At 36.6% G+C, this 22,266-nt stretch overlaps 1 protein-coding gene across 4 annotated transcripts in view; it reads right to left on the bottom strand.

The window, feature by feature from the left end:
- The window catches only part of LOC131076579 (squalene synthase 1), a 121,047-nt gene that overhangs the window by 14,015 nt on the left and 84,766 nt on the right, over positions 1–22,266 (bottom strand). For all 4 annotated transcript variants that reach the window (XM_058013827.2, XM_058013824.2, XM_058013829.2 and 1 more), the window contains 4 exons: positions 12,639–12,782; positions 12,415–12,519; positions 11,457–11,603; positions 10,416–10,491 (listed from right to left, as the gene is read on the bottom strand). In XM_058013827.2, the coding sequence (XP_057869810.2) occupies positions 10,416–10,491; positions 11,457–11,603; positions 12,415–12,519; positions 12,639–12,782 (472 nt within the window). The remainder of the gene's footprint in view (positions 1–10,415; positions 10,492–11,456; positions 11,604–12,414; positions 12,520–12,638; positions 12,783–22,266) is intronic.

The following is a 22,266-nucleotide window of genomic DNA, read 5'->3' as shown; positions in this document are numbered from 1 at the left end:
CACAATAGATGATCAAACAGTTTGTAGTGATTTATTCATCAGCTGATGGATATCTGAACATGTTTGATACATACCAAAGTCATTTAGTACAAGGAAAACGGAAACATAATCAGCCAATGCAGAATCCAGATCAAAAACAAAAAAAGAAATTCAAGATTCCAAAGAAAACGCTAGAAGGTTTCCTCTTCCATCTCTTCATGGGAAATGGCAGGCATTTGGAGTTTCTTTTGATTCAACTGCTCATATATTTGTATAAATAACCCCTCAAGGTCATGTATTCTTCACTCTTTAGTTGTAGGATGTATGTACAGCTGAGAAGAATAGTTAAGCATGCTGTTTGAGCAAGTTTTCATGGTTAGGAAAGCTCAAAGAGCATTGTAGTAGTGCTGCAAAAGTCCGTATGCATTCTTTAAGGCTACAATGAAGCACTTGGTTTGTAAATCTTGCATAATGATAGTGGAGAATAGGCCCATCTGTCTAGATTTCTTCACACTAGGTTTGTCCACAGCAAATTCTTGTGCTCTCGTTTCAATCTATTTTTGCAGTCCTTTGCTTGACTTCATTTTATGCTCCACAATATCCATTTCAACACTAAAGAGGCATCATAATTATAAAGATAACTACGTTATTCAAGAAAAGTACTTAAGAGACAGAAATCTAGATCATTTATGTAAAATTTAAACACGTTAAGGTCATCCTAATGAATTCGAAATGAAACATACTAAATATGAATGAGTAGTTAATGAAGATTGGAGATGAAGTCCAGGGCTGGGAACAAGTGTTGTCACAAATTTGTGGCAAGGTTCAAGCTAGAAGAACCAACAAAATTATCCACCATATGTGTGATTCGATAATGTCCGTAACAAAGGGCTCCAAGTTGGACGATTTAAGGATGAAGCAAAGAACTTCCCCTAGAACATCTCCTTACAATAAAGGTGAATGAACCTTTGAAGATAAGAAGAAACCATTAATGGCACAGCATGGGAGATTATTAGACCCTCACAGCTGAGACAAAGTAGAAACATAATGTTGAAAGAGAGAAAATGACAAAGACAAGGGTGGTTGGTGGGTTTATTAATGTATGTTAGAGAACTATGTAGGAAAATGGAACCCAAAAGTATAGTAACTTACAACAATAAAGTACTTGGTAAAAATAACTACAAAAGTTAAATAAGCAACCAAAACCAAACATTGAAAAATGTAAGGATAGCATGATGGTTAACCCAAAAGAACATGACAAAAGGGTTGAACACAAAATAGGTAACCACTAGCCATACAATTCAAGTTAAAATACAAATAGTATGTGAAGGGTAAGAAGAATGTAATGTCCCCTTCCTAATTTGCACTAGAATTTGCCCTAAAATCACAATTGCAACGAATTAGGGTTAGGGTTTGTTGACGTGTATTTTGTACACAACCAAACACAAAATAAAATACCCAAATGGTACCTTATCCTCTCTTGATTAAAGCCTCTGAATGCTGAAGATATTGCGAAACGGATCAATCAGGATGACTTCAAGGTTCTTCGTTGTAGGATCTCTACGTGTGGATAAGCACCAGTGGTCGTTGTATATGCTGTTTCTTCAAGGGGTCTTACGTATTTTCTGAGAAAGCTTGTCCATTTTACTCTCTTTTGACTGCAGGAACAGGATTTTCCTAATACTAACAGATTTTCAAAAAAAATCAAAAGATAAGGGTTTCAAGAGATAAATGCTAATCTAATCCTAAGAATGACTCAATGTATGCTAGACTTGGTAAGATTCTACCAATTTCAGTATTGCCAAGAAATTACAGCTCTGCTGGAATTGGTGCGATCTTCTAAGATGATTTAGTGATTTTCAAATCATCGAGGACATAGATACTATCATAGAGATACATATCAATATTTCAGCAATGATTGAATGTTTAAGCAATCTCAATATCTCCAGTTGACCACACAAGGCGTCCTTACAATCAGTAAGAAGCTAGTGGTTTGGAACGTGAATCTCACCAAAGATCGGGCACAACACTTAGTCCTTCAAACTTGAACTTAAATACTACTCCGACTGAGAATGATTCAAGAAGATAAACAATCATGAAGATAGCCACAAGTATTGCAATAAAACACCATAACTTCAATATTTTATTGATCTCAAAGCCACATAGACAACAATTGTTCAAAATTCTTTCTTCGCTACTCAATCTTGCTACACAATAACTTTCTTCTCTAAGCTCTCTCTTCTCTAACTTCTAACTACTGTCAAAATGAGAATGAGTGAGTATATATAGCATCCTCAAATACAATGAATGGCCCAGATCAAAAGAAGATCAACAGCTGAGATTTTGACACCTAAACCCTAATTAGGGTTTGTTACAAAAAAGGTCCCCATTTAGATGAACATTATTAAATGCATAGCCAAATATTTAATTGGCACAAATATCGAGGAAACATAGACCAATAGGAAATAAGCTGCCACATCATCCTATAACAACTTTTCATCTAGAATTTTGTACCCTTTCCTATGCTCCTTTTTAGTATATCCAACGAATCTAGACACAATTCCCTCAATCTCAGCAATGGGAATCTCAGGAAGATTCTTCATTTGTTCTTCCAAGTGAAGGACCTGATCAAAAGCAATGAGAAGAGTTGTCTCCCATCCAGGTTCGAGTTCTTTAATCTTCTCAATCAGGAACATGGTAGCGAACATCAGATCTCGTTGCTCATCTGTGATGACATTCTCCTCTTTGCAAAAGATGACCTTGACTCTCTCCTCCAACTCTTGGATGTCCACATCTGTCTCAATCTCAATCCTCCTGCCAAGAATGGTACACAACACTTCAAACACCTTATCTTGAATTGGATGGATGACACCTTCAACTTGACTGCATTTGGTGTTGATGTCCTCAAAAAGAACCTCTTTCATCTGGAGCAGAGCTGACCACTGTAGGAGGTTATGAGTTCCTCCATCCATTATCTTTTCTTGTGCCAGGATCCGTCTTGACGTTTGCCTTATCACTTGTAGGATAGGAATGATAACATCTCTAGTGTGAGTGAAAGCGGCCACAATTATCATTAGATCATGGATAACCTCAAGGACCTGGATAGCTCGATGAACTGTCTTCATCATTCTTGTTGCAAATTCAACGGCTACCGTGTGGGATTTATCAATCCAAGAGCTCATAAGCTGAACCAAGCTCTTGACCCTTTCTGCTTCGCCAACTGATTCAAGAGGAAGTGCTTGTAAAGGAGATACTGTTGGATCCTGACGTCTTAAGGGCTGATTGAGATGACTAAAATAGCCTCTCCAAGCACTGACCTCCCTCTCAAGCCTCTTATTCTTTTCCATTTCTTCCTAAATTTTGTCTTTAAGTGCTTCAAATGAATCGGTTGCCTCTTCCATCGCTTGTTCGGTAGTAAGTGGACCAAGCTCAAATGTTTCTAAGTCATACTCATCTACAAGAATCTCACCCTCATACTTGTCCACTACTGGTGTAGCTATTTGCAATTTTTTGGATCTTGTCTCATCCCTTAGTACCTTGGACATCTTTGTGGCCTTCTTCTTTTCTATTACCTCTTGAGAATTTCCTATAAGGCTTTCTAAATCAAATACATCTTCTTCCTCTTCAACCACAACCACCCTTGTCAGTCTCTCTTTTAACCAATCCAGAATGGCGGATCTTGTTTCTCTTACTTGTATTTCTTCGAGCAATGGTCCATCCTCTCGGAGAGGAGATGTTGCTTCATCATCATTTTTCTCTTCATGTAGCTCATTAACATCAACTTGAAGAGATTGACTTGATGAATGTTGAGGTGTTTGTTCCTTTTCTGGCTTGTCATTTTGTACCATGGATTCCATAGATTCATCAATTTCATGTACCATCCTCTCCTGATCTGCCTTCTTTTCATGTCGAGAAGATGTGTTTGATGGGTGACCAAGATTGGCTTCTTGTTTCTTCTTGAAAGGTTCCCTTTTCTCAGGTCTTTCTTTCCTCTTTGCACCTCTAGGATGAGAAGTGTTCTCACTCACGCTTGCTTCTCCTTCTTCTGGTCTTGCCTCCAAAGTAAAAGTCATTGATACATTCTGCTCTCTCAATTTCTGATGTTGTACATCCACCCATCTGCAAGTACATGATAAAACAAGAGCCATCAAAACTCTCAAGTCTAAAACCTCAGGCTCATTCCAATCTATCTTCACTCCTTTGTCTTCTTTCTCATAGGATGACTAGAGGTATCTACCATTATCTTGGGCTTGATCAGCTATTCAATAAACCTTGCATTTCCTGATGAAATCTAGGGGTAGCCTGGAATGCATCTTTCTTTTAACATCTAAATCACTTCGGAGATTCATCCAAAAGTCCTCCACCTGAAACTCATGTTTGTACTTCTTACCGATTGTCTCCTCCATATAACCATGAGGATCAAAATTCTCCCGCGAGGCAAAGGATGTGAATGAGTATAAAGATAATTCCTTCTCTGCATCTTCTGAGGCTTGAGTGTTAGGACATACTTCAAGTGAATTCCCTAGTATGATGGGCACGGGAATTCCATTTCCATGCTTGTGTCTGGATGCCTTTGTATAAGCTGCCAACTGTCTAGTCACCTCAAGTAGCACTATCCTGTCTGTCAGATACCTTGGCAACATGTAGGGAGGTGAAGGACACCCTTGAATTCTGATGTATGTAAACTTTTGAAACTGGATGAACCATGCACCATACTTCTTCACAAGTTCTTGTGCATCTAGAGATAGTCGATTATGAATCCCACCTTGCAATATCCTAGTAATGTTCATCGTGAAGGTATCATTGACTAACGTGTAGTCACTTCTAGGCGGATGATGCAGATGAACATAGGAATCACAAACTCTCATTTCTCCGGGTCCTCTTCCGATCACTTCTCTGTGAGGTAGCCCTGCATACTCGAAACTCCTGATTAAGGCATATATAACATATGAGCTCATGTGGAATGATTTGGTGGGTCTTAGCCTTCTCAACTGCACGTCCAGACTATTACTAATAATTCTGGCCCAATGAAGCATTCCCTTTCCTTGGACTATCACTTGAATGAAGAAGAACATCCACTTTTCGAAGTAGAAAGCTTGAGGAGACCCTATAACTCGATTGAGCAAAGTTATCAAATCTCTGTATTCCTCCTGGAAGTCGATCCTATGCGGTGTATTGGGAATCTTGTTCAAGCGAGGCCGACTTTTGAGCAACCAATTCTTATTGATGAGATTCAGACAAGTATCGGGATCATCTTCAGAGATTGACCTAGCTCCTTCTAAGCTTTTGTAAATCATATCTTTATGTTCTGGAAGATGAAGAGCTTCACTTATAGCTTCCTCTGAAAGGTAAGCTAAGATGTTCCCTTCCTTGGATACGATCGTCCTTGATTGTGAGTCATAGTGGCGGGCACACTCGATCATCAGCTCATGACACTTGACTGCAGGAGGGAAACCTGCCGCCTTGATGATGCCACTTTCAATTATCTTCTTCGCAACAGGTGATGGCTTGCCAATGTAGGGGACCTCTCGAAACTTCTTCACATTGAAGTTTCCTAAGTTGGTGTCTCCGATATTACTCCATTTGGACACGATCCTGGTCTCCAATTCGTCATTCTTCTGATCTTCTTTGATGAGAGCCGAGCGACTAGTAGATACTCCTGCCTTTGGAGTCGCCATCTTGATACCTACACAACATTTCAAAATTAGTCTTTGAGCATTAAAGGGTAGAAAATAAGACTCAAAAGGAAGATTTAAGATATTAATTAGGAAACCTCATGATAAATCTAGAGTTATCATTTCCTAATTAACTAATCAACACTTAGACTTTTCAAAAAAAAAGTGCCCAAAAATCAAGTCTGGAATATTAAGATAATTTCACCATACCTCCTCTTGAGTACTAAACTCTAAGACCTTTGAAAATGATGCAAGAAAAATGGATTTTGCTAGGCAAGGTTTAAATCATAGCCCTCTCTTGGATGAATTGCGCCTCCTCTAGCTTCAAAAAGAATAAATTCCACCCTCCTTAGTATCCACGCTTAGTAGAAATTCGCTCCAAACAAGCTATATTTCGCTCCTCCAATTTGCTCTTCAATTTCGCTCTTAGAAGAAATGAATGAATGATTTGAAATGTAAAGCAGCACTCCTCCATTATATAGAGCGCTTACCCTACTCCCTTCAAGGCTGACTTGGCAAAAAAGGGGTAAAAAATAAATAAAATCTCTAAAAAAGGGTGGCCGACTTGCCTATAAAGGCAAAATAATTCCCTTGAGCGCTCATTTTAAATTTTAAAAAATTAATTTTAATCCTCCAAGGTAAAATTTCGATTATTTCAAGGTTTAAAATTAATTTTTTAAAATTTAAAATGAGCGCTCAAGGGAATTAAATGCAAAATGCTTTTAAATTAATGCGAATTTAAATTTAATTTTCCAAATGTCTCAAATTTAGCAATTTTGGCGATTTAGTGCAAACTGGAGAATATCAATTTTTTGATCAAGGTCTCAATGAAGCTTGCTAATGATTTCGCCCTGGACCCTCTCCAAGGGTCAGGAGCTATTTTCCAAATTTATCCTTGAATATTTCATACCTTGACTCTAAAATCTCTTGGAGGGTGAATTCATATCCAGTTAAGGTCTTGCATTTCAAATTTTGGTATTCTGCATGAGGAACTTAGGTGGAAATGTGGATTTCACCCTGGACCCTCTCCAAGGGTTAGGGGCGATTTTCTCATTTTAGGTTATAATCCACCTTAGCTTGATTGTTGAACTCTCTGCGCAATTTCCAAGATTCATTTCCTTGCACCACCAAGTTACTTCATCAAAATCTTGAAGGAAATAATGCTTTTTAGAGGAATTTCGCCCTGGACCCTCTCCAAGGGCAGGAACGATTTTCATAATTTGGCTCAAAATTGACATTTTTCAAAGTTCAAAATCTCTTCAAGGCATCTCAAATAGGTCTTCTCACTGAATTCCAAACTTAGTTCTATCCAACTTAGGAGAAAAAGTGTGAGTTTGGTGTTTTTCTCCCTGGACCCTCTCCAAGGGTCAGGAGCGGTTTTTGCAATTTTGACTAAAGATCCTCATTTCCTTATCTAAAAACTTCTTCACCAAGCAAGATCATGTTTATGCCTCCAAACTAAGCAAGAAAATCCTCTTTCCAAGTTTTTCGCCCTAGACCCTCAGCAAGGGTCAAGAGCGATTTTTGCAAATTAGGCTCAATCCATCATCATTTTTCGCTGAAACTTTTATTCATCACTAGGTAATGTCCTTCCTTATCCATCCCATCCAAATTTGTCTTGTTTCTGCAAGGTAGAATAAGAGGTTTTCAAATTTTCACCCTGGACCCTCTCCAAGGGTCAGGAGCGATTTTTCTTTCCTAGCCCAGGATCATCAAGTTTTGGAAGCAAATCTCTATTCATCATGTTTTTAATGGGCATCTTTACCTTAGTGCATCCTTGCCTTAGCAAAATCTTCAAAGAAATAGGTAGTTTTTGTGATTTTCGCCCTGGGCCTTCTCCAAGGGTCAGGAGCGACTTTTGAATTTTAAGCATATTCCTTCATTCTTTTGACTTCAAATCACCTCTAAGGCATAACACATCACGTCCTTCTCCTATCCAAGGAAGATATAGCAAGATTTTGTCTTAATTCTACAAAAAAAGGAGAGAACCTTGGAAATTCGCTCTAGACCCTCTCCAAGGGTCAAGAGCGATTTTGATAATTGCCTTCAAAAATTTCATTCTCAACAATCCATCTTCACTTCAAGGCAATTCGAACATCATTTCAAACTCATGCCTAGGCTTAGCTTTGCTCAAACTTGGAGGAAAAAGTAGGTTTTTAGAATTTTCGCCCTGGACCTTCAGCAAGGGTCAGGAGTGATTTTCCCTATTTAGCTTGATTGCCTCTTTGTTGGCCATCCAAATTATCTTCAATGGGTAAAACATACCTCTTCACATCCATTCCAACCATAAAAATCATTTTGACTTTGTAAGAAAAAGGTGTTTTTGAGAATTTCACCCTGGGCCTTCATAGAGGTTTAGGAGCAAATTTTGCAATTGTGACCAAAATGCTTCACTTTTCACCTTGAAACCTCTTTGCCAAGTAAGATTTCATCTTGTATTGTGCTATGAATAGGTTTTCATGCCCAAGAAAGGTCAAAAAATGTGCTTGAAAGGAATTTCACTCTGGAACCTTAGCAAGGGTCAGGAGCGAAATTGCCTTTCCTGGACAAAACTCCTTCATCTCTTCATCTTCAAACAAGTTTGGGGGCTTTATCATGCTCACTTCACCATCCATCATGCCTTTGACATCTCAATTTGACCAAACAAGGCCAGAAATGACTCTAATGGAAAATTTCGCCCTGGACCCTCAACAAGGGTCAAGAGCGATTTTGAGGTTTTCAACAAAGTCCTTCATCATTTCAAGTTAAAACTTTTTCAGGCGGGTAGAGGAAGTTGTTCATTTTCCATTCATGTTCAAAACTTGATCCTTTTTCACTGCAAAATGAGGAAAATCAAAATTTTGCACTGGACCCTCAACAAGGGTTAGGAGCAATTTTGCCTTTAGTGCCCAAAATTCATCATTTTTCATGTTTTCAAACCTTCAAATGCATCAAGTGACGTCCAATCTTCCTTCCGGGAGACCCTGCACACAACAAGTTAGCCAAAGTCAGTGTCAAATAAGCTTAAACAACATTTTCGCCCTGGACCCTCAGCAAGGGTCGGGAGCGATTTCCTCACTTTAGGCTAGACTGCTCAAAATTCAAGTCTCAAACCACTTCACAGGGCAAAGTCAGGTCATTTTCAAGGTCAGGAACGATTTAGCAAATCCATCAAAAAAAACAAGAAATTGTGTTTAGGATGAATTTTGCCCTGGGCCCTCAGCAAGGGTCAGGAGCGAATTTTCCATTTCATGCATCATCTTGCTCTCAAAAAATCGATCAAAACCTCTCCAAGCAAGAACACACAATTTCACCTTCAAACATGTTAACACTTGGTCAAAATTGTGAAGGAAATCCAGTTTACAAGGAATTTCGCCCTGCACCCTCTGCGAGGGTCAGGAGCGAATTTAACATTTTCAGGCTCTTGATCCATTTTATTCCCTATTTCACTTGGCCGACTAGACTCCCTTTCTTCACTGACCATGCTTAACTGACTCAGACTTAGAGACAAATTGGACCTTACCCTAAAAACCCCCATTCAATCTAGACCTAACCTGAGACCTATTTGACTCCCTTGACCTAACAAATCTGACTCTCCTGAAAAGTTTACCTCATTCCAATAATCTCAATTCCTCAGGGGGACACTTAACAATTTTCCAAAATTTGACTGGACTTAGCTTGAATGATGCCAAAAAGAACCTTTAAGGATTAGCCCTAGCCCAGACAGACAACCCCTCACTCAAAATTCCAAAAAAGCAGAGAGAAGAACAGACAGAGAGAAAGCAAAACAAAAGCAAAAAGAGGGGGTCCCCATTCTAATGGGGCGATGTGTGAAATGGTCACAACAAGGTTACATCTTATCAACTAAATATTTCTTTGATAATGCTATACTGAATTTGAGACCTGCAATCACAACATGACAACATATGCAAATGTACATATATATATATATATATATACTTAATCGTTAGGGTTAGGCAAATCAATCATAATCATAGATTACTAATAATACTACACAAGCACAATAGGGTTTGGAGGAAGAGACATAATAGGTCCGTCCAAAGCCATTTCTACACCAAGCCCAAAGGGATGTCAACCACAAACCTCTTGCTTTCTTGGCGGCTTGTACTCACTTTCCCCATTCATGTCTCATCTTCCTAAAGACACATGCCCACGTGCAGGATTGGGGGGAGATTGTAAGGGGGTTACTTGACTCTATAAGTGCCCTCTTTGTCCTAGGCTGCAATGGTCCTACTAAGACGGCCTCCTTACGAGCCCACTCGCCACCTTCAATCTGATTGAAATGATGATACTGCTCGCACAAAAAACTTAGCTAATAAATTTTGAATCAAATACCACTCAAAGATACTTAGAACAAACCCTTTCATCATTCATATGATTTAGGTAAAACAATTTTGATGGCTTCACTCTTCAAATTCTTAGATTCTACAATTTCTAGGAAAACAAATGCAACATATGTTTTAAAAATTATTTCTTTACCATTTTGCTTAAAACGTTAAATTTATTGTTTAAAATTTTAAATAATCAAAAATTATTTTCATGACACAATCAAACAACCAATAATGATTTAGTCAATCATTTAATTTACAAAAATATGGATTCTAGTGTGGATTTATAAATTGCAATCAGTCATATCATGATGAAAATTACAAAGACTAACAGGAAAGTTTAATCATTAACATTGTAAGCCGAACTACGATTAAAGATTTTTCTGTTTCTATTATAAAGAAACTATTGCAAAGAAATTTTCAAATTGCTCACCTCGCCGGATCTTGACAACTCCTCTGAATACCTCTACATTATTATAACAAATTTCTAACGTTCCCAGAGCCATGATCTGCAAAAATAAAGGACACGATCAACAGCCACAAACATTCTTCCCCTTCAAGGCTTTGCCATACAACATAATTATGCTATAAGTTACTAGTTACATGCAATTCATATGGAAAGAACAAATTTCTGAACAAAATTTTTAACCTTGTCATTGGTGAACACAAATGTGTTAGTTATTTATTATTTATCCTATTTCTTTTTTGCTCTCTGAATCAACCACCAAAGTTTCGGTTTCCTAAAGACTGAAGTTATTGCTTACAGTAGCCAATTTTCAATAAGAAGATAATTGTAATATCAACAGTGACGAACCAGGACAAAAGGAAGAACTTATATTAGCACTGATGATCAAAGTAGGTCAGTGTAACTCAAGACAAATTGTTTAACATTAAAGATTTATATCACTGATATTTTAGTTATATGCAAATGAAGTGTTTAAGATGAATCCACCCAAAAGACTCAAAATAAATTTCAAGGTATTTGTTTTGGCACAGATCGAAGGTGAAAAAGAGAGATGAAATAGGCACGTTATTAGACAACATAGGACATGAAAAAGACAAACTGCTCCAACAATGTAAATAAATCTCCAGACACGAAAAGTACACTTGAACTCATGTCTATAATATACTAGTGGCTGACATTGAAATACTTATTTATTATTTTATTAATAAATGTGAAGCAAACCATAAAAAATATTTTAAAAAAGCTGTAGCCACAATCAATAAAGTGTTGTTGGTTGAGCTGGGTGTAATGAATAAAATAGGCCATTGCCAAGCAAAAGTCTCTAGTTCAAGATCAGATGGAACTAGAGCCCTAAATAGTTTACAATAGAAATGTGAGCTCCAAATAAGTTTTATAACATCGCCTAGGGTCAAACTCACTCAGAAAAAAGAGAGTTTACCCTTCTGGCACAAAAAAATAAATAAATTGATTCCAACAAATAGCAAAAAAGCAACAATAAGTCAAACATACCTGTGGGATAGCACAAAATCGGAATATAGCTGGATCACGTAATGCTGCCATGTACTTAAGGCAGTCGGTAGCATGCCTTAGTGCATTAGTTATCATTTCATTAAGGCATTGAACAGCTTCCTTTGACCTCTCTTCCTCTTTCAAAGCCTGATAACATTAATTTATCAAATAATAAAGCACATAGAAAAAACAAGTACAAAGGTAAATCTAATACCAGCAGTTCAGAGAGTGCAAGAATGAATCAAGCATTGACCAAGCATGTCAAAGAAACTTTCATGTTATGTATATAAAAGAATTGAAATTTTAGATTGTGTTAGTCCAACCAAAATACAATACATAAGCAATATATAGAATGCCAGCGGATATGAACAAAGACTTACTCCCATGATAAGATAGTGTCGTCTTTCCTTAGGATCTAAGCAAAATTTGTTCACAAGATAAGTTTCACAAATGATAAGAAAAAAATGAGAAAATCGGAAAGAAGGAAAAATCCGAATACAGAGGATCAGGCAACATATGATAACATTTTACACTTGGATCTTTATAATAACATTAGACTTGCGAACATGCCCTTTAATCAGTGAAAACCAAGCAGTGCTGGAACTGATCACATGATAAGAGCATAAAAATTCTCTTGATTGGCGGGAGGCAGTGATGCCATTAATGTTAATGTGTTTAATTATAGGTTGGTAGAACATTTCTCCTAACCAATCTTCGTTCTATTCCAAATATACATTTTCATCATTCTGATGTCAGCACAGTATAAAATGGACTAAGTTGAACAAAGCAAGCCATAAGTCAGCAGCACAAAATGTTAACCATGAGGATTCAAAATTGTAAAATGGGCATCAAATTTATGCTGGCACCACAAAAAAAGAAAAAAAGAAACAATAAGTTTTAGACTTGGTTAGCCAAAACTTAAAACATTTCTAGAGTAATCAGCATGCAGCAAATTTACCTCAAGATTGATGGTGTACTTGTCCCATATTTCACGTGGCCAAAACATGCGTGATTTTGGTATTTCATTTATGTCTTCCAAGTAATCTCTAATAATGTTGGTTTTCTGAACACAACATATGAAATACATGTTAATATAGCCTATGGTAGCAATGAAAATATCTTTTATGTACGATATATTACACCAAGAAGAAAGGAATAAAACTGCCAAATCAAGTATTCCACCTGAAGAAACAATCCCATTGAATTGGACAACAAATCTGGAGACGAGTCCTCAAGAGAAGCTGCATGAAAGAGTCGAGACAATCCCAAACCAACTAATCCTGCAACATAATGGCAGTATTCATCGTAGTCCTCAACTGTTTCTACCTGCAAATCAAGCAAAGCAAAATTTATCATGCAAACAGACAGAAAACATTAATTGCATCAAATTAATAGTACTGACTACCAAAGTCGCTCTGTCCATTTGCTGATCTACTAATAAAATTTCATCTCAATGAATTCAAGGAAAGAACATAGTAGATGCAGATGTTTCTCTATTTTCAAGATGACCGAAAAGAAGTCATCTTTAATTTTACTAACTAGCAACCACCCCCAAAAATCTTAGTTGACAAATTGTTTCAAATTTCAGTAATAGAATGTAACATCAATGATTGGCTATGTGAAATTGATTTTTTTGAAATTTAATTTTACATGATTCGACAACTTGTGAATGCTAAGTTTAACCTGTTAGCCTGATCAACTCTTTTGTTATCTCTAATAATGTTTGAGCATGAGCAGAACAATCAAGAACTCCATCTAGCAGTCCCCATATTTATTCTCAAAAGCTAGTTTGTCATCACATGACATTTTGGATTGGCTGTAATCTTGTAGCAATAAAATAGTAAAAACCAGCAAGTCACTCATCCATGCATTATAGGCTTACACACTAGGTAGAGCAATGACAGATGGTTTATGTAGAAGATGAAAGGGCTAGCATATAGGTAGCATCTCAATGTTAGAACTTCATCCACTCTACCCCTGGTATCTCTCTATTGCATATACATGAAACATTTTAGTCCATTATGGACTTTCCACTACAGGCCATCTTAGATCTTTGGCCATCTTGTGGCAATAGATTGTGATAGTTCTAATACTTAATGTAAGTACAGATGCCAAGCTAATAAGATGAGAGGGGGGGAGAGGGAGGGGGGGGGGGGGGGCGCGGAGGGGAGGGTGAATCATAAAAACTTAATCTTCCATAAAAACATCAGATTCAACCTCGGTAACCTTTACTTTAGTAATATAACCAAAACTGCTAAACATGTAAACTCACAAGCATATAAACATCATAACACTCATAACACCAGATTTAACGTGGAAACCCAAATAGGAAAAAACCACTATGGGATTTCGGACCCACTAAGAAATATACTCTTCTAGAGTATGCTCAGTTAAAAGCAAATCCTGTTAAAGATTACAAACACATTGCTAGATGTGACCCGGTTAAGGGATTTCCCTCAGATCTGTTAGGATCTTCATCTTGTTAGAAGTGACCTTGTTAAAGGATTTCAAAACACTCAATCAGAATGTCACCTTGCTAGAGGGTTTTACAAATAAGACTGTTAAGTCCACTCGGTTAAGAGATTTTCTGTCACTTCACAGTAATAAAAATCTATCTGCATCTTCACATCTAAAATGCTAAAGCAGATTCTTATTTGCTCAATACAATATAGACATAGAACTAATCTTGTCCATCTGCTGGGCTCTATACTCTGTTATTCAAAACAGGTCTTCAACTTTCAATGCTTGGTAATCACTATGTAGCATCCCTGTGCATACACTTGCCCGCATACATTGTTTATCAACAGTTCCTTATTTATAAACAATAGCTAACCGCTTAATCTCCTTGATCACATTTCCCATGATCAATCATAGCCATCAGATCTTCAAACTTTGTCCAGGTTCAATGTATTCGCCGATCTGAAAACGTGTTACCCCGCCTTGGAACTTGCATACATTTCTTGGAACTTGTGCTAGGGTATTGCGGTTCAATCTGAGCTGTAGATCTTCTTGCCGATTTTCCTTTGCCATAGATTCTTTAACAAACTTCATTCATGACATACCAATCATTTAATCATAGCCAGCTCATCAGCTTCCTTCATTACATAATGCTTTTATTCATTCAATGCATTCTGTTATTACTCGGTTGCAACTCGGTAAATACTAAACTTCACTCAGTAGACATTTCACTTTCATTAACCGATAGCGATAACCTTAGGGTTTACCAACTAGGTTCCTTAGGGTTTACCGACTAGGTTCTTTGCTTGGTAACATAGTATAGTATTAAGCTTACAATCAATAACGTATGTATAATATCAAAACAATCTAAACATCATTATCTCATCATTGTCGAACTCGGTAATAGTTGCCCATTGAATAACTTATTTCTCCCCTTATTCATCATATTCTTTCTGTGTCTTTTACCGACATCTTTATACTCATCAAATCATACTTCTCAAGATATGGCAACATCATACTGAATTAGAAAATCAATTTCTTGACATCAATGACAAAATAATAATATTAAGATAGTAATCATCCTTAATCAGTTATACCCATAATCATCAACAACCTTCTCAATATCCTTATTGAAATGCCAACAATCTCTACTTGTCTGTTATAATGCCAACAATCTCCCCCTTTGGCATTAATGGCAAAACCAATTGATTTGACCTAATTGATTTGGATTGCTGTGAGATTCTGAAATGCTGAAATGCTCTCCTTCTGTCATCAGAATTCTCCCCCATACATTAGTCTTCTCTTTTTTTCTCTTCAGTCTTGCTTTTCTTCAGTTTTCTCCCCCTTTGACAACAATGCCAAAAAGTGAAGAACTAAAACATAATTTCTTCCTGTATGAAGTGAATTCTTACTATTATGTATCAACTTAGTCTCGGTCAGAGCATTTTGTCTTCAATTCTTGTTCCCTATATTTGTTTCCTGCACACCTTTAGATAACCTCCTAAAGTGTGTAAATCAGCATCAACTCCTAAAGATATTCTATAGAGTCATCGAATTGATGCCTTCACCAAACTCGGTCAGTGAGTAGAAGATAGGGGTAGGACCCCTAACTTACTTCTGAGATACTCAAAAGTGTCCCTTGGCAGTGGCTTGGTGAAGATATCTGCTATTTGTTCCTTTGTACTAACATACGCCAACACCACTTTATTCTCTTGAGCTTCTTCTCTCAAATAATGATATTTGATAGAGATGTGCTTTGTCTTAGAGTGCATAACAGGATTCTTTGAAATGTTAATGGCACTAGTATTGTCACAGAATATAGTTATTGGCTCGGTAACTTTCTCATTTATACCTTCCAACAGTTATTTGATCCATGCTATGTTGGTACAATTCAATGTTGCAGCAACGTATTCAGCTTCTGTTGTTGACTGTGAAACACATCCTTGTTTCTTGCTAAGCCAACTCACTAGTCTTTCTCCTAAAAAGAAAGCTCCTCCACTTGTGCTTTTCCTATCATCAATGTTGTCTGCCCAATCAGCATCAGTATAAACTTTTAAATCAAAGTCATTTCCTTTCTGACATACTAAGCCATAATCCTCAATGCCTTTCAAGTATCTGAAAATTCTCTTGATTGCTGTCATGTGTGTTTCCTTAGGATCTGCAAAGAATCTTGCAACTATACCTACTGCATGTGCTATGTCTGGTCTGCTATGAACAACATATTGTAACTTTCCAATCATAGATCGGTAAAGTGTCTCATCAACAAATGCAGATTCATCATTCTTTGATAATTTGCAATTGGTAGTCATAGGAGTACTTACTGATTTTGAATCCTCCATTCCAAATTTCTTCAAGATTTCCTTTATGTATTTGGATTGAGTAATGAAAATCTCATTTTTCATTTGCAGTATCTGTAAACCTATAAAATACTTTATCTCACCGATTAATGACATCTCAAATTCTTTGCTCATTTCATTTCCAAAGTTCTTACATAGAGAGTCATTTCCACAAAAGATAATATCATCAACAAATATGGCTGAGATCAGTATTCCATTTTCATCATTCTTCATTTACATATTGTTGTTTTCACTTGTTCTTATAAAACCAATCTTGATTAAATAAGAGTGCAATCTTTCATACCATGCTCTAGGTGCTTGTTTCAAACCATATAAAGCTTTGTTCAATTTACATACCTGATCTTCATTCTTGTTTTCAACAAATCCTTCAGGTTGTTCAATAAAAACTTCTTCTTCTAATATACCATTCAGAAATGCAGATTTGACATCCATTTGATATACCTTGAAATTCTTATAAGCAGCATATGCCAACAATGTTCTTACTCCTTCAAGTCTAGCCACAGGTGCAAAAGTTTCACCATAATCAATTCCTTCTTCTTGAGCATAACCTTTGCAAACTAGTCTAGCTTTATTGCGAATGACCTCTCCTTTTTCATTCAACTTGTTTCTGAAAATCCACTTTGTATCGATTACATTTTTGTCCTTCGGTCTTGGGATCAGTGTCCATGTGTCATTCTTCTTGATTTGATCAATCTCTTCTGTCATAGCATTTATCCAATCTTCACTGTTAAATGCCTCTTTCACTATTCTCGGTTCAAATTCAGATATCAGACATGTGTTCTGTCTCAGTTTGTTCCTTGTCATCACTGGATCATCCTTATCTCCTATAATCTGACTTGATGCATGATGTCTTCTGACATACTTGGCTAATACAGGCTCGGTAGGCTCTGTATGATCTTCTTCATCACTCGGTAACGAGATATTCTCTTCATTTTTTTCAACAGTTCTCTCGATAAGACTTGTCGGTTGAACATAGACGAATTCATCATAATCTTCTGGTTCTTTGGAGTTTCCTTCATCATTTCTTTCTGCAAATTCATCAATTTTCACATTTGCACTTTCTACTATTTTGTTAGATGATTTGATTAGACATTTAAATGTTTTACTTCTAGAAGAATAACCAAGAAATGTTCCTTCTTCACTTTTCTGATCAAACTTGTCATTTCTATCATCTTTGTGTACATAGCATCTACTTCCAAAGATTTTAAAATAACTTACATTAGGTTTCTTGTCATACCAGATTTCATATGGTGTCTTCAAAGTTCCTTTTTTCAGTTGTACTCGGTTCAGGGTGTAAACTGCTGTGCTTATTGCTTCTCTCCAAAATGTTTGTGGCACTTTCTTTTCAATCATCAGGGTTCTAGCACAATCCACAATAGATTTGTTTCTTCTCTCAGCTATTCCATTTTGCTGTGGAGTTCTCGGTGCAGAGACTTGTCTTTTAATACCATGATCATTGCAGAATAAGTTGAACTCATCAGATGTGAACTCTCCTCCTCTATCTGATCTAAGACATTTCAGTTGTCTTCCTGTTTCATTTTCAACTCTTGCCTTGTACCATTTAAACATTTGAAAAGCTTCTGACTTTTCTTTTAAAAACATAACTGACATCATCCTTGAGTAATCATCCACAAATAATATGAAATATTTATCACCATAATAACTTTGAACTTTCATAGGACCACAAAGATCAGTGTGCACAAGATCTAAAATTCCCTTAGAAGTGTAAGACTTACTTGTAAAGCTTGATCTTGTCATTTTGCCCATCTGGCATCCTCAGCAGATAGCATTCTCAGGTTTTTCAAGACTCGGTAGACCTTTTACTCGGTGCTTCTTGCTTATTTTGATCAGATTATCAAAATTTACATGACAAAACCTTTTATGCCATAACCAGGTATCATCTATCTTTGCATATAGGCATTTATTCCGAGTTGAGTCAAGGTGAAATGTATTACCTTTTGTTTGTGTCCCGATAGCAGCTAACTTTCCATGCTTGTCATAAACTTTGACAATTCTTTTCTGAAATTCTATTCGGTATCCTGTATTGTTTAGCTGTGCTACACTCAACAAATTGTATTTCAAACCTTCAACCCAATAAACATCATTGCACTTTGCATTGTCAAGAAGTGTTATGGATCCTTTACCTTTTACCGGACATGGTGCATCATTACCAAATCTTACATAGCCTCCATCATAGTCTTCTAACATAACAAACTTGTGTTTATCACCTGTCATGTGATGTGAGCATCCACTATCTATGATCCAAGAGTCATTAGTATTTATGTGAGATATTAGGGCTTTTTCTTCATACCTTTCTTCATCTGATCCATGTGGGGTTTATAAGGTAAATATATACTTTGAAATGCAGACACCACCATTTAGTGAGTGGTTGTGGTAGGACCCCTATTACTGTTGGATTAGTGAATAGACTAGTGTGTTCAAAAAAATTTATAGAAGCCTCCTTGTTTTATATAAGGAACCATTTGGAGTAGTGTTCATGCATCCAATTATTTTCATTTTAAATTTGCCTCTCATTTAATAGTGCAGCCTCAAGCCACCTATCTTCCACAACAATTCTCTATAAACAGCCAAGCTTTAGGAAAGGTCATCTGTAGTCAATTGTTTGCCAATGATTACTTAAACAAAGCCCACTGTACATAAGTGTCTCAAAGTACAATTTTTCTGCTAAGTATCATCTGTAAGTCACCAAAGGCACCACTTACACGAGAACATGCAAGACTCTTGTGTTTGGATGAAATCAGGTCCTTATCTTTGAAAGGGATCAAGGTACTCAACTCTAGTTAGATGGAAAAGATTTTCAAGGGCCACTGTGATTTCATGACTCACTTATTTTGCACGGATGTTGGTCATTCTGGCAACTGAGAAAAAATGTCAAGGAGTCTCAAGTTTCTTCATAAGCATCAAGTTGTTTTTAGGACCTGCCATAGGAACTTGCCCTCAATACAAAAGATGAGCGTATCATTGAGGTTGTTACAACAAGGAGACCTATGATCGTTTGTCCTTACAAGTATGATTATTTCAAAAATTCAAAAAAATGAGAGGCTTGTGCTGGAGTTATTGGAAACTAGAATCATTGTACCTTGAAAATGTCTGTATGCTGCACCAACAGAATTAGGTAGGAAAATGGATGGATCCAATTGCTTGTGTATTGACTATAGAGCACTCAATCAGATCACATCAAGTACAAGTTTCCAGTAACTTGGATCCATGACTTACTAGATGAGTTGCATGGAACCAATTATTTCTCCAAGATTGATCTTGAATTGGGATCTTACCAGATCCCTATCACCTTCAAAATGAAGAAGTCACTATGGACACTACCAATTCAAAGTGATGCCTTTTACCCTTGGTAATGCTCCTGCTACATTCTAAGCATTGACAAACAAGGTCTTCAATAAGTTCTTTGCAAATTTTTCTTGTATTTTTTGATGATATCCTTGTTTACAGTAAAACACTAATAGAACATCTTAACCATATGAATAGCATTCTTTCAACATTAGCAAGAAAAGATCTATATGGTAAGGAGTTCAAGTGTGAGTAATCTTGCCATCTTTTAAGCATGATGCCTAAACTGTTTTGGTAGAGAGGGTATGCCCTGCTCTGCAAAGATCCAGGTCATATGTGATTGGCCTACACTCAAGACACACAAGAAGAATTGAAGCTGCTTAGGATTACCAAATTTTTACTAGAAGGTTTGTGAGAAACTTCTATTCAATAATCGGACCCTTTACTAAACTTACCAAAAAGGATTACTTTCTTTGGTCAAAAAGAGCATAAGCTTTATTTGAATAACTCAAAAGGGCCCCTGCCTCTGTTGATTTAATCATCCCTAATTTTTTCCCAGCATTTGTTATTAATTGTGATGCTTCAAGATTTCAATTTGATGAAATATTATCACAAGGAACCTGACCCATAATATTTGAAAGCAGAAGGTTTGCCAAAGAAAAGTGCACGTTCATGTATGGTAAGGAGATGATCGCCATCCTACATGCAGTAGCTAATGGCATAAATTATTCCTTAAGACTAATTTTTTAATGATGACTAACCATCTTAGTCTGAAACATTTTTAGATAGGTAATTCTTACGGAAGAGCAATATAAATAGATTTATAGATTGCAAGCATATATTTTGAGGTATTCTATAAGTGGAAAGATAATGTGGTTGCAGACGATTTGTCCTATTCAAATGAGATGGCTATATTAGTGCCATCTCTATAAGTAAACCAACCTGGTTGGAAGAACTTCAAGGCTGCAAATATGACACTAGTACAAACTAGCTCACATGGAATATTACTGAAGCTAAGAAAGGGAAGGCTCGGTCGATTGTAATGTCCCCATTTTGAAATAAGATTTAATAATAAATACTAATAATAAAATTAAAATATAAAAGAATAAATATTAAAATAATTAAAATTTATTTAAGTTTAATGAGTGGTTAAAAGGCATGAAATGAAAAGCTGTGACTCCCTCAAACATGAGTATAAAAAGGAGAAGAGAAATTTATTTGAAACAACTACTTGAATCTACAACAAGAAGTGCAGATCTGAATTGTGAAAGGTTGTGTCCCTTTCAAAGGGCAGAAATAATGAAGAGTTGCATTCTTTCAAAGGGTGTTAATGGTGAAAGGGTGTGCCTCTTGCCAAAGGGCATACATGATGAAGAGGTGTGACTTCTCCCTCACATTGAGAGATATAAAGGAATGGGATAAAATATCCTAGGATGGAACAGCAGACATAAGCAGAGATAAATCCTAAGGGCAGTAAGCAATGAGCAGCAACAATAATATATTAAGAGCAACATAAGGGGCAATGAATTAAATAAGGCAACAATCAATCAGCACCGAAGAAACACAAGGATATAGTAGAGGGGAAAATAAAGAAAGTGGGAATCGCTGAAGACTTAAAAAGAAGAAAAGAACAGAAGGCAGAAATGAATCCAAGGAGGGAAGAAATACTACGACAGCATAGGCTCAGTTGGAAGAGCCTATTCAGCATACTCACAACTGTGAGAATCTACTTCTCCCACCCTAACCTTATTGCATAAGAACTAAGGTATGTTCAGATGTTAGAAATACATATTTACTGAGCAATATGCTGTTACTTTACTGTGCATATCTGAATGAAGACATAATAATTTAATGTAAATTCTACTGAATGGTATCTCTGTTAATCCACTAGAAAATGAATTAGCCATATGGAAACAAGTCTGTAATATGAATCATATCAGACTGTAACTGTTGATGATATAGTGACTGGTTTATTAATGCCCTTTCATTTCATATGTAATGAATAAGTTTTGTTTGTGCATCTTGTGAGGGATGGATAGAGGTGTGATCGAGTGGCAACGAGGGGCTCACAAGTGATCATAAGGACCCTTGGAGTCAAGGAGCCAGATTGCACCCTCTATGGCAAACCCACAAAGTAAGACTTGTATGGGTAATGGACTTGAAGGGCAAGCCACATGGGCTGTCAAGTCTAGCAAGGAGGTTAGAAGCAACCATTCCTTGGGCTTGGTAGACAACAAACCCGTGCAACCCCTCTCATGTTCCAACTACCCAACTCTATCTGCTTGAATAGATTAGATCTAATTATAATAATGGAATATGTATGTAGGTGTTTGCTTTCTTGGGTGCAGGTTGTTCTCCCAAGGCTGCATTCTTACAATACAAGGTAAGTCACAATGTTTACTTTATACACTGTTGTTAGTATTCAGAAATAACAGTTATAATTCGTACGATAGAGTTAAGATCATAAGTTGTTTCATATATTCATTAAAATGAACTTTAATTAAAGACATTAGATAGTATTTGTCTACTCATTAATCATTTTAATTCAAGTTATAAATGTATTAAAATAGGAAAATCATTGCTACAAGGCCTATAACAAGTAGGGGACATTACAAGAATCAGAATAACACACTATTCTTTCAAGATCACATTTAACTCTAAATGGGATCACCTCTAATAAGTAAGGCCCT

The sequence above is a fragment of the Cryptomeria japonica genome, chromosome 10, assembly GCF_030272615.1.
Source record: "Cryptomeria japonica chromosome 10, Sugi_1.0, whole genome shotgun sequence".
Classification (NCBI taxonomy): Eukaryota; Viridiplantae; Streptophyta; class Pinopsida; order Cupressales; family Cupressaceae; genus Cryptomeria; species Cryptomeria japonica.
The sequence above is the reverse complement of the archived record's forward strand: the minus strand, read 5'-3'. Positions and strand labels throughout refer to the sequence as shown.